At 44.5% G+C, this 13,808-nt stretch overlaps 1 protein-coding gene across 3 annotated transcripts in view; it reads right to left on the bottom strand.

The window, feature by feature from the left end:
- EIF4E2 (eukaryotic translation initiation factor 4E family member 2) overlaps positions 1-13,808 on the bottom strand; it is a 33,193-nt gene that overhangs the window by 3,753 nt on the left and 15,632 nt on the right. Inside the window, exons 5-7 of one of the 3 annotated variants that reach the window (XM_017516544.2) lie at positions 13,254-13,406; positions 13,021-13,157; positions 5,937-6,015 (exon numbers count right to left, since the gene is read on the bottom strand). In XM_017516544.2, the coding sequence (XP_017372033.1) occupies positions 5,970-6,015; positions 13,021-13,157; positions 13,254-13,406 (336 nt within the window). In that variant the 3' untranslated portion in view covers positions 5,937-5,969. Of the gene's footprint in view, positions 1-5,936; positions 6,016-11,035; positions 11,302-13,020; positions 13,158-13,253; positions 13,407-13,808 lie in introns of those variants that run through there. The other 2 variants (XM_017516543.2, XM_017516546.2) reach the window with 2 other exon arrangements.

The following is a 13,808-nucleotide window of genomic DNA, read 5'->3' as shown; positions in this document are numbered from 1 at the left end:
TTTTTTTTTTTTTTAAGATAGTATCTCACTATGTTGCCCAGGTTGGTCTTGAACTCTTGGGCACAAGTGACCCTCCTGCCATGGTCTCCCAAAGTGCTGGGATTACAAGCCCAGCCTGACCTATCTTAAAATTGTTATAATTAACGGGATATATGGTAATTGGTTCAGAGTAAATATGTACTAAGGAAAGAATATGCTCAGCCCAGCCAAACAGCAGTTTCTTTCTGTTACTGGCTAACAAATCTTTCTCCATGATGACGGTCAGCTGACAGTGACCAATGACCCCCACTACACAAAGAGGATGACTCCAGACAAGAACTGAGATGGGAAACTGGAGCTGGTATAAGCAAATTTGGGCTGGGAAGAAACTGATCCTATCTCAAAAGTCCACTGGTATTTTATAGCTGACATGCATGACCATGTGGTTCATTTATCAATGGCTACTTAGCACTTCAACTATTTTCAACTAAAGACCTGAAAGTTGAAAATAAAGTTAATAGGATGGTCATCTTTTTAAAAGGCCAATGATATTTTTTTAAAAACTCCTTTCACACTTATTGTTATTATTCTTTTGTCTTTTTGTTTTTTCCTTTTTGTGGAGAATGGGGTCTCACTATATTGCCCAGGCAGGTCTCGAACTCCTGGTCTCAAGCTATCCTCCCGCCTCTGCCTCGCTAAGAGCTGGGATTACAGGTGTGAGCCAGCACCCAGCTAAAAAACTCCTTTCAAAAGGACAGACCCCTCTAAGATGCCACAAGTAGCTAGCAAAGGATAAGGAACATATCTGACCATAACACAGAGAAAAGCAAGCATAACTGATGTGTGTGTGTGTTTGATTTCTGAATTCTCTTGGGGACAATGTACTGTGTTACAGAGAATGCATTACAAAAGACACTTTTTTATAGCTACACTTAATACTAAAGTGATTACACCAGAGCAGATGGCTCCATTCCATTTCTTCCTTTTTACTGGCACCCCTATGCCCATCTAATCACTGGACACCAGAAGTCTATCAGTAGGGATTCCACTCTTCTTCTTCAAAGACGGATGAGAGGCTGAATGTGGTGGCTCACTCCTGTAATCCTAGCAGTCTGGGAGGCCAAGGTGGGCGGATCACCTGAGGTCAGGAGTTTGAGACCAGTCTGGCCAACATGGTGAAACCCCATCTTTAAAAAAATAAAAAATAAAAGAGAGACTAGAAAGGCAGGGCTATGGGAAGGCAGGAGCAGAGATGTGCTGACTTGGAGAACTCTCCATGTTGGAGTGATGGAGATGGCAGCCAAGTGTCTGGCTTCAACTCTTTCAGCTGTTTAGTGATGGAAAGAGGATTTTTCAGGGTAATCATTACCAAATGCAGGCCATCTTATCTTCTGGAATTCCTCTACTGTGTTAGGTGGGCCAGAAATAAATTCTTACTCTGTAGCAGATAAACTGGAGAGCTCTAAATACACTTTCTCATTCAGATATTTAGTATTTTTGTTATTATAGACCACTTTATAGTCAGAAAACCTAAGAAGTCATATAATTCTGAGGTCCATTTGCAAAGTGAAAAGGGGGAGAAAAGTAAAGGAAAAGGCAGGAGAATCCAGCTAAGTTTTTCCAGTTTGATTTAGGAGGAAAACAAAACAGCAAGTAGGGGTGGCCTGCTCCTGACAGTGACAGGCTAACACAGGCTGGTGGCAGTGAGGCCCTATGGCTTTGGTCCAGCCTTTAAAAAAGTGGGTTGAGAGCAGCCTGATGCCAAATTTAGTCTGAGGAATGTGTTCACCTCAGGCCAGCTGGGAAGTGATACTCCATCACACCCCTCACCCTGGGCTCAGTGCACAGAGAGATTAGGAGGCAGGGAAAGGGAGAATGTAGACAGGAAGGGGCAGAGGCCACAGGTGACCCTTTAAAAAACAATGTGCTTCTGTTCTTTTAAAAGCAAACTAAAATTGAGCAAATCCATAGTGAGCTCCTGAAAGCTAGCCCTCTAGCAATCTGGCGAAGCTGTGATAGAGCATGGGCTATGCTTAGGATGCCAAAGAGGACACAGAAGCTGACAATCCCACAATGCTGGAAGAAATCAAAGAATTCTTTCTCTACTGTGTATTCCTTTGTCCTGATGATGTCTCAGAAATATCCAAGAGCCCCATTCAGAATGGCTTCCAACTTCACATACCTAGGTATCGTGGGGAAAATCGCTGTCCAAATACTCGGAAACAGCTTGCTAATCTGCTCTACCTCAAAATGGTCACCTTTTAGTACTTTTGAGAAATGGACAAGTTCCAACTCTGGAAATAATGAGCTAAGACAGAGATTAATTCCTGAAAATGGACAACAGAGGGGCAAAGCGGTCACTCAGAATGCCTCCCCTCTCTTGGAGTTACCTGCCACTGTGCTGGTGCCTGGCGAGGGCACCTGAGTGACTCTGGGTTCTCAAGTGAAAGCTGAGAGTCATCCGAGGAGGAACGCTACCTATGTCTCTGCTCTGAAGAGTGGCTCTGAGGGGGTGGCGTATGTCTTCCGTAAGTGCATATGGTCTTCCGTAGAACATTCTTTGGCTATCAACTGTCCACCCCAGGCCAGTTCTGGCTTCCTCTTGTCTCCCTGCATATTCGGTAATGCTGCAAACTCTTTCTAAGTTTCAGTAAGGCAAATTCCAGTCTCTCCTCTTCAACTTTATTTTATTCCAATTTCATTTCCCAATAATATAGATTCACTGTTCTGTGTATAGCAGCCCAGACGGCTAAGTAATCAGAATCCTTTCCGAGCAGCTCACTGAGACTTTTTTTTTTTTTTTTTTTGAGACAGAGTTTCGCTCTTGTTACCCAGGCTGGAGTGCAATGGCGCGATCTCGGCTCACCGCAACCTCCGTCTCCTGGGTTCAGGCAATTCTCCTGCCCCAGCCTCCTGAGTCTCTGGGATTACAGGCATGCGCCACCATGCCCAGCTAATTTTTTGTATTTTTTAGTAGAGACGGGGGTTTCACCATGTTGACCAGGATGGTCTCGATCTCTTGACCTCGTGATCCACCCGCCTCGGCCTCCCACAGTGCTGGGATTACAGGCTTGAGCCACCGCGCCCGGCCTCACTGAGACTTTTACTGAAGTCACAGTTAAAAGAGTAATACTTATTTGCAACAGAAGTCAAATGAAATTGTCCTAAAATACTAGCAATCATATGTAATTACATAAAATAGCAGATAAATTCAGGAAAAGCATTTAAGATTCATGAAGAATTATTTAAATAGCAGTTTTTCTACCAAATTTCTTTAGAGATCATGATCTATTTGGAAGAAAAAGAAAAGGGAGAGAGGGAAAGAGGGCTAAAATGTTAAGGGGCCTTTAAAATGGCAGACCCAACAAACATAAGCTAGGCATGCAGATCTTCTCGGAACATCCCTTTCACTTATAGTGAGGTTAAATCAAAAGATGGAACGTGAAGTCCTTTTCAAGTCTATTAAGACAATGAAGTGACTGGATTTTTAAAAATTCATTTTTTCCCCTATTTTCAGAATTTTGGTTTAAATTCAAACACTCCTCATGGACTTCCTAGCCTGTGCTTTAAGGAAAATACCTAAACCATGGGTGTTCTCTTCATCTGCCTCCCACACTGTATGAAAAAGATATGAGGGGCCACAAAGAGACCACAAAATGGCAATTATGCAAATATATGGCTTTTTACAGCAATTCAGAGATATTTTTCCTGGGGGATTAGTGTCTGCCAAGAGGGGAGGAAGCCATTTTAAGTTTTCTTCCATTCTGACCATTCCACTTTCATTTTAAAAACTTTTTTTTCATTGAAACTCAGATGCCATCAATTTTTAAATGTACATCATTTTATGTATTTTAAGAAGTAAACAATGCCCATTAGACTATAACAAAACCCTTTTAAATCACATTCACTGTAAGCAACCTATTTTTCGGGGTGGGGAGCGGGGACAGAGTCTTATTCTGTTGCCAGGTTGGAGTGCAGTGGCACAATCTTGGCTCACCACAGCCTCTGTGTCCTGGATAGCTGGGACTACAGGCACCTACCATCACATCCAGCTAATTTTTGTATTTTTAGTAGAGATGGGGTTTTACCACATTGGCCAGGATGATCTCGATCTCTTGACCCGTAATCCGCCCACCTCAGCCTCCCAAAGCGCTGGTATTACAGGCGTGAGCCACGGTGCCCGGCCAGCATCCCAATTTTAAGAATATTCAGGCGGGGTGCGGTGGCTCATGCCTGTAATCCAAGCACTTTGGAGGCCAAGGTGGGCGAATCACCTGAGGTTGGGAGTTCAAGACTAGCCTGACCAACATGGTGAAACCCCATCTTTATTAAAAAATAAATAAATAAATAAAAGAAAAAAAAAAAGAATATTCAAAGCCTTAGAGAAGGAACAGGGTTGAAAAAATAATATTATTAAAAGCCAAAAAAATCTTAGAAATAATTAAATATGGTAGTATTTTTTGAAAACAACTCCATCATAGCACCAGGCTTCTGAAAATTTAATATCTTATTTCAAATATTGATAATTTTTTAGCCTACAAATCAATGATTTATCTACTATTAGAGCTCGTACCTTGTTCCTCCCTCCTTGCGTATACTGGCAGCCCTCCTGGAATTCTATGTTGATTATATATACCTATATATACAGACACTTATATATATGCACACACACATACACATATATATTTAGAAGCAGGGCCTCACTACGTTGCCCAGGCTGGCCTTGAACTCCTGCGCTCAAGTGATCCTCCCACCTCTGTCTCCAAGTAGCTGAGACAATAGGCATGTGCCATGATACCAGACACTAATGGTGACTATATTTTAAAGACAAGCCTTTTAAATTTTAAACCACCAGAAGACTGAATTTATAATAAAGAAATCAAACTATCAGAACAAAAAGGTATGGGTGGCATCACTTGTGTGTGCAGGACCTCTGCAACTGTGTTTTATCTGTATATCATATCCACAGCCCAGAGCTCTCAGGCCCCTGGCCACCTGCTGCTGTCCCTCAGTGTCATCTTGTCTCTTCTAGCCCATGTGAGGGATGCAGGTCTCCTTTCTGGAAAACCCTCAACTCCTTCTTGGGAAGGGGGAATTTTGCGGTAGCTACTGCAGTTAACATGCTCTGTTCCAATTTCAGAAATACTCAGTTTCTTAGGGATGGTAGTGGCAGGGGTAGTTTCATGTCCAGGAAAAGGCTCTCATCTCCAGCACACGCAGATACTGGCCTTGCATCCATTCTTCTCATTCAGAATAGATTTACCCAGCTCCCTCTGCTACAAAGACAAACATGGACTTGATACTCTCCTGACCGAAATACAAATATTCCCAAAGTCAATGCTTTAGTTGTCCCAGCCTTTGAATCTCTGTGCCTCTCCCTGCCAGTACACTTGTGCTGCTCTAGTGAAAGAACAGCTTGGAATTGTCACTTACACAGCCCTGAAATCCAGCCCCTGCTACTGACACTGCTGAAACCCTGAATTTATTTTACTGTTTCCTCACAACTGACAAATGACACCAGCAAACAGGAGACATACCTCTCATGTAACTCATGTTGGGGCCTGTGGAACTGCCCTTTTAGTCACAGGACATTGCCAGATGGCTTAAAAATGGCCACATTTGAGCAAAAGAAAACCCATCTGCGGCAGATTTTTACCATCATGAAATGTTAGCATCAAAAGAGAGCTCAGAGACTTGTTCATCCATGGAGCCTCATTTTCCAGAAGAGAAAGTAGGGGCATAAGGAGGTGAAGTGGCCTGCTCAGGGGTTCACCAGGAGACATGGGACCCAGGGAGAACAAGAATCCAGCGGTTTGGGACTCACATTCTTCTCTGAGGCTCTATGGTGGCAGAGGCAAGTTTGGGGGTAAATGGGAAGAGGGCATCCCCTTGGGAAGAAGGGTCCTATGGATGAGAGGTATGTCACAGGGTTACAGAGAAGATAGACAAGGCCCTACCCTGAGTGTGAGAGACAGAGGGGTAGCGTCCGATCAGCGGCCGCTGCTGTTCACCAGGCCATGAAACTCCTCCCAGGCCCTGGCAAACCAGAGACAAAAACACAACAGCACATTCAGATCAAAAGCTTTTGAACACAGAGAGCAGACACAATAACCCCACATCCCCCTTCAGATGCCCTCCAGGCCAAGTGGAGCCACAGGTACCTGGGAGCAAAGCAGCGAGGTCCCAACTGGACTTTCCGAGGAGCAGGGCAGCCTGCCCTTCAGGGCCAGTGGGCACTTCTGCTTGCATCACTTGGGAAGTCTGCCCCTGTGCCCTCAAGGATTTGCACCCAGTGTTCCAACAAGGTTCCAGGGGAGGCTGATGAGGTCAGAGCTGAAGCTCAACTGTCACCGTAAACACTTCCAGTTTACACTGTCCTTTCTGCCTTGCGTATGTGGGCACAGGTGGTAGAAACCATTTTGCTTCATTAGGCCTCACTCTGAGGGTAAAGGCCAGTTCCCAACAACATTATGATGTCTAAAGATGCAAAGGGGAAGTATACACATTCTCTGCTTTCATATTGCCAACCTTCTAACCCTTCTAAGCTCAAACCTTAAATGCGTCAGTTCTACCTGCTTCTTAAGTACCTATGCAACTACTATCTGAAAATTTAAAGTCACGGCAGTTCAAAATTTCCAGGGAACAATGCCATTACAACTTTCATGCTTATTAGCTTAATTCAGAAATTAGGGTTAGGAAGGGTTAAGTTAAGAAATGTGACAGAAGGGGTACGTGGCCTCTCAGAAAGGTGCTCCAGAGAAAAGGCCTTGGGTGACTGCCGGACTAGTCACAGGAGAAAACTAGACCCCCTATGCTTCTGGAGGCTCTAACCCAACTCAAGTGCTCTCAGGAGAGGTGATTTCCTAAGCCCTAGCCACTTTTCAGCCCCAAAATCTGATGAGTTCCTTGGGAATTATACATAAAATATGGTGCTTCCAAGTCTGAAGTTCCTAATTATTATTAATTCCATCCTTGGTTTAATTTGGTGACACAGTACCCAGTATGACAATCCACTACATTTATAATCATCTACTTCTTACAGGAGGTAGAACTGCAGTTCATGGTTTCTTCAGAGAATTATTATCAGAGCTTCTAGTGTATGTGCTAACTAAACTAAGGAAAAATCTAAGACTGCCAAAAAGCGTGCCAGTCTTTGTCAATTCTCAAACTCAGTGTCCACAGCAAGACACCTGACAGCTGTTTCAGAGCTCTCTGGAAAGATGGTGATGTGATGCACTTTGTGAATCCCTGAGTGACATCAGAAGGCAATCTCATGCTTTACTCCAAATGAAGACAAGGGCAAAGCAAAATCCAGTGCTTCGGCAATGACCCAGGGAAACCCCTCACTGTAACGTTGAGATTTAAATTCCTTTTTAAGCCACTTAGGTGTCAACAAGAAATTACATGGCTGTGTTGAAGCTTCATGTCATTTATCCTTTTGTTTCCAGGAAGGGCCATCCTTACACTAGCCTATATAGAATGGTTCTCTCTATCAAGAACCTGAAGAAATACAGACTTCACGGCTCCCTTCTACTCCGGAATTCCAGTATTACATTTCCCTCCCAGTTTCTTCTTTAGTATCTTCACTATATGTTAAACCTCAACATGAAGAATCTGGGTTAAGAAATTTCCTCACAGCTGCGTGGTGGCGGCTCATGCCATAATCCTATACTTTGGGAGGCCAAGGTGGATGGATCACCTGGGGTCAGGAGTTGAGAGACTAGCCTGGCCAACATGGTGACACCCTGTCTCTACTAAAAATACAAAAAATTAGCTGAGCATGGTGGCAAACACCTGTAATCCCAGCTATTCGGGAGGCTGAGGCAGGAGAATTGCTTGAACCCAGGAGGCAGAGGTTGCAATGAGCCAAGATGGTGCCATTGCACTCCAGCCTGGGTGACAAGAGTGAAACTCTGTCTCAGAAAAAAAAAAAGAAAGAAATATCTTCACATGGATTTGGTGGAAATAAAATAGTGGGCCATAATCTTTGATGTAATCCCTCTTATTCTCATAGGCCAACAGCTCAGCCAAGAGGCAAATCTACCACCTAAAACTAGGTGTGAATAGCTATTTTCCATCTGGCATTCCAGGCATATTAGGTAATACTAAAACTTTCTTCTTTGAAAGGTAAACAAAGAACAAGTTAAAGGTAAAAAGTGTCATATGACTGGAGTTTCTAAAAACAGAAAAAATTACTGAGATTAATAGAGCCAACAGGGAATTCTGAAGAGATCCAAATGACAGAGGAACAAAGAGCTCTTTTAAGATGACTCTTGTCCCATCTCACGTACCGGAAAGCAAATTCTCCCCTACCTCTGTCCAAAGCCTGCAAGGTTCGTAGCCTTGCACTCACTAGCTCTCAATACTTAGGGAAGGGCTCAGCTTCCTGCTAATCTAGGCTCTTTGCTTTGACTACCAGTTTGGTGGTACGTATTACAGATGCAAAGCCAGGCCAGCAATTATGCTGGGCTAACCTGGTGCTACTGGACTATGATTTAGCCATGCCAGAAGGGATGGGTTGGTCCTTGCCTATATATTAAACTTCAGTGTTGAAACGCAATGATATCCAGATGTGGGGAAGTCCCCACAATTTGACCTGTCTCTCCTCTAAGATAAAGGAATAAAGAGGAACCACCCATCTTCCACTCCCTCTGCAGAAAAGCCGGGCCAGTCTTTCCCACTGCTGGAGCCCTCTATGGGAAGCTGGCCTGTTTTCCTTTTCCATTCCAGGCTAGATGCACAAAAGGAATCAGTGGGACTAATCCAAAGAGGAGTTTCTTCACAAAAGACAGTGCTGTTTCACATGGCTCCGAGCCCAGTTTGATCCTGGTGGCCCCATGATTCTGGCTGTATTATGAGATTTCTCCTCAAAGCAGAGAATATGGGGAACTCATATCTATGAAAACTCGACTACAAGCTGACCTCACTAAAAGGAGCCATGACCTGAGCAAAAACTCAGTTTAACAAGTTGTCCATGTCTTAGGGGTGAACTGTTAGCAATAAACAAGAGCAGGAGCCCTCTGCAGCACAGCAGCTCATCACCAGCTCTGTGCGGCCTGCAGTGCCTTGTAGCTCACTGAGGGGTGCAGCAGGAAAAGGCCACAAGTAGTGTGACTGGGGAAAGGCTGGAAAAACCCAATGGTTGAAGAACCTTGGAAACTGGGCCAAAAATAGCAAACAGGAATCAGGAACACCTGACTGAAAAATCTAAGCCACTCCTAAAAAAACTCCCCTCACCACCAGCAGCCCTATTTCCAGAGTACTTGGATGCGAATAAATGTTGGCTCTTTCTTCCTTCATTTTCCTTGGAATTCTTTTTTTTTTTTTTTTTTTTAAGATAGAGCTTCACTCTTGTTGCCTAGGCTGGAGTGCAGTGGCACAATCTCGGCTCACCATGACATTCTCAGGTTCAAGCGATTCTCCTGCTTCAGCCTCCTGAGTAGCTAGGATTATAGGTGCCCTGCCACTACACCCGGCTACTTTTTTCTATTTTTAGTAGAGATGGGGTTGCTCCATGTTGGCCAGGCTGGTCTCGAATTCCTAACCTCAGGTTATCCACCCATCTCGGCCTCCCAAAGTGCTAGGATTACAGGCGTGAGCCACTTCACCTGGCCTCCTTGGAATTCATAAGACTCAGTAGCTGCTGTCTTTGGCTCAAAGACAGAATAGACAAAGCAGAACTAGTTCTGACTTTTGTTCACACTGGCAAGGGTCGAAGGGTCTCGAGGTCAGTTTGCAGTTTGGTGCTTTTTAATCGATTCTTACTCTGGGAGGTGACATCAAGTCTATCCCCTGGAGCAGTTACAGTACAGCTGAAATGAAGGTCAATGCACGTAACATGATTTTTGAAGGCATAAGGGAAAGGACCAGACAGGGTAATTCTTTGACAAATACTAAAACGTAGAGAATGGGCCTTTCCATATTCCAGCAAATCTCTCATTTTATAGGTACTTCAACCAATTTTGGATATGTACTAAACAAAGATGAAATGACACAAACACCCCTAGAATGCTGAGACCACGGTGCTAATCCTAATAGGTGTGATGCAGGATCCTGGGCCACATGGAGATCAGGGGTTGTCAGGATGGTACAAGCACAGGGTATCACTGCCAGAGTGGAACAGCCACACTGGAAAACTCAACCTTAAATCCACAGCCACTTTCACAGATCCTCTCAGGCAGCCTGACCCAGTGTTTGCAAAAAAAAAAAAAAAAAAAGATTGTTTATTTTTGTTTTTGGTGGTAGCTCCTAAGAAAACCTAAAGTAGCATAAGGCTTGCTGAAACTCTACATGCAGGTTAGGGGCCTAAAGGCCAAGCTGCAGCACATACAAGCTAAAGCCACAAAGCAAACAAGGGGTCCATATGTGCTACGGTCAGATATCCTACAGAGCAAACTCACACGGGATGAAGACATTGCCCTACCCCAGATCCTGATGCACAGTAACACCGGGCCCAGGAGAAACGGAAGGGCTGTAACCCTGAGATCTTGCAAGCAGAGCTAACTCAAAGAGAAAGATGACCTGGCTCTAAAGGGAAAGCAGAAGGGAGAAGGCTGGAAAAGAGCTGTGGCTTGGGCAGCTTTGGCACCAGCGAGAGAACCCCATTAGCACAAAGCAAGGAAGCTATATACACACAGCCACACAGACAGAAGCAGGGATTTACCTCCAAGTAAGAGATTTCTTTGAAGTAAAGGCGAATGGAAGTCAGCGAAGCAAAGGCCAAGGATCCCCCTTTCCAACCTGAACAGACTTTCAAGCTGAATTCTAAGTCAGAAATCACTCTGTTCTGGTCATCGGCGTGACTAGATGGGAACTCACGTTTAAGTACCAGAAAATGGGGTCTTATTTTGAAAGCTAGATGTCACCTTATTATGTCAGGCCTCAGCAGTCCTGGAACAAAATATCACATGACACTACACAATGGGCTTATGGAAATGAGGCTGCATTCCCCAATGGCCCTCCATGGAAAAGTCTGTGCCATCCCTTAATATGGTGACAGTGAGTCCGAAAGGCCACATCTTTGATGCACCATAAAGAGCAAGAGCATGAGACAAGCTAGTTTAGCACCATTTATTAAGTGATCTCAGCTGTTGTTGTAGCTGCTGCGTGTCAGCCTGTTCTTAAAACATAAAATGCTCTTCCAATTCCTCTTGTCCAGGACAGAAGGATCTTCCAGGTAGCACGCCAACAGAACAAGAGACTCCGATGACGCCAGCTTCAATGATGGTGCCATCCAGAGAGGGAGAGGGTCATGGCACATTCAACCGCGGCTTCCAGAGGTTTTGAAAAAGGAGCCTTTGGGGGCCCAGCCTGCCTGGCATTCTAGTGGAAGTGCAAAAGGTTGGCTCATTGGGAGAGGAAAGAGAGGGGGATGTAAGGGAAAGTAGCATCTGGGTCTCAAAGAGGGTTGGTTTTCTGGTCTCTACAGCTACAGGGCTGAAGTCCCAGAGGCAGCTGGATAAAGCAGAGAGCAGCAGGCCAGTCTTTCTAGCAGACTCAGGCAAAAAGCCCACAGGCTCTCCTAAACTCTATAAGGACGTGTACACATGTTTCTACAAAAGTCATGAAGAACTGTCTTATGGTATTAGAAAGGGAGAACAGCAGAGAAGGGGAGAATTGATGAAAAATACCTCTTTCCCTCTCCTATCCAGGTGAACAGCTTATTTTGGGGGTGAGTGGGAGTGGGGAATATTTAGAAACCTTGAAAACAAGAATCCTAGAAAAAGGTATAGATATCTCCAGCCTGGACTGAACCTGGCTAGAGGCCAGAAGCTACTTCTATCCCAGAACAGAGAATAAGAAAAATGTGCCTAGAGAAAAACAATGCTAACATAGGACTGCTAAGGCAAGCAACCAGGGCCATGGCTGATTCATAACTGTTGGTGACTATGATGAGTCATCACCAGCTGTTTGATCATGGACCAACTCCCATAGCAGGGTTCCCACTTACAACCTGGCACTTGGCTGGTTTAAGCCGACTCCACTCATCACACTATCTGTAGATGCATGGTAAAGAGATTCCCAAATGGTCTGTCTGCTGAACACAATCACTGGGCTCACTACTAGTCTTCAATAATAACGACATGATGACATTCTTACTAATGATGATGAGGATGATGGCAATACTACTACTTGGCCCTGTAAGAGCATTCTCCATCTCAGGACCCTCAGTTAAAGATTAAATCAGCCTCACAATAGCCTTGTTAGATAAAGTACTGTCTCCCACTTTACAGATGGAGAAACTGAAGCAAAGTTGCAAAGACACTTGTCAAAGGCACCTACTGGTACGGGGCTGTAGGAGAAAACTAAACCTAAGGGTCCTCTTAGCTGACTAGCTCTCCCTCCAGTTTTCAGACAATCTGACAGCCACTCCCCACAACTTTTTCACAAGAACCTGAGCTCACTTCTGACACTCAATCACTGAAGGTGCAAGCCTAACAGTGATTCTGACTGTAGACAGACAGCTCTACTTCCCTGAGTCCTAGGGAGATTGCAAAGCTTCTTTTCCCTGTGGCCTTCATGCTTCTCTTTGGTTCTGCTCTCTCACACACACACTATCCCCCTTCTTCTATAAGTCAGCTCTATTCACAAGGAAATGGAGTCATTCCTGATAGGTAGACAATATCCCAGGACAAAGAAAACAGACTGAAGCTAACAGGTTAAAAAGACATGCAGAAGTGGGGTGAGGGTGGGCAGAGTGAAATTATCTTAACAGCAAGAAAAAGAAAAGCACTTGTCTTTCATTTTAAGACAGTGGTTAGCGTATGAAAGACAAGACAGCCTGTAGAAATTAAGCAAGCCCAGGCAGTGTAACTGGGTTTCTGCAGGGCTCTCTCTGCTACAAAGCACCTCGTAGTAAAGGTGGCAAGGAGCCTCGCTGACAAAGAACTGCAGCAAGTAGCCAGAAGCCCTAGAGGGAAGGCCTCGTCTATCCTTTCTCCACAAGTAAGTCTCCTGTCCGGCCATATTCCTCTGGGCCCAACTATAGCTCTACTTCTGCTAAGCTTAGGGACACATCCTCCCACAGCCCCCAACACGTACTTGATGCTGTCGGTGTGAGTTTTGTACTCCATAATGGTGTTGGGAGGTAGGTTAAGCACTCGCCGAAGCGTGTCCCGGATTCGGGCTGTGGTTGCTTGGTCGCTGGCAGTCTTATTCCATATTGAAATAATGTCCTCCTACCAGAGGAACAGAAGGAATCATCAAAGAAAACCAGAGGCAGCAAGGAGAACAAAGGCGACACAAGAAACCAGCCTGACCCATGGGTGCCTTACCTGAAAGCGGACAGACACCACAGCCCCACAGATCTCCTCCCCAACCATGAACTGTTCCCCCAACATGGCCAAAATGAGATTCTCCCAGCAACGGGAGGCCAAGCCCTTCCGCAGCCGAATAATCCACTTGCCACCATTTTTATTTGCATCATCCTGTAAAAAGACAGAAAGCACTCAAGTTAAAATACAGTTTCACAGCTTTTTTTTTTGTATGAAGGCAGTAAAAAGCCAAAAATCTCTTAAACGCTAAGAAGTCCAATTATTCAACTCTACAGAAAAACTGATGGTAGCACTAGTGAGAGAAGAAATGAGGAAAAATAGAAGAACAAGGCTGAGATCCTCAGCATAAGCCATTTATTAAAATGGCTACACAGATCTTTTAAAAATAATCCCCTTTACTGGAAAGACTTTAGGAATCAAAATGAAATGTTGTCATATTTCAAGCACAGATCATCCCTTCACTTGCTAAAAGTACTGAGTGCCACTACATACCAAGTACACAGACATGAAGCCCCAATCTCTACTCAGATCCAAGAATCTCAATTACAGCAATGC

Source organism: Cebus imitator, unplaced genomic scaffold (assembly GCF_001604975.1).
Source record: "Cebus imitator isolate Cc_AM_T3 unplaced genomic scaffold, Cebus_imitator-1.0 Scaffold592, whole genome shotgun sequence".
NCBI classification, from domain to species: Eukaryota; Metazoa; Chordata; class Mammalia; order Primates; family Cebidae; genus Cebus; species Cebus imitator.
The sequence above is the reverse complement of the archived record's forward strand: the minus strand, read 5'-3'. Positions and strand labels throughout refer to the sequence as shown.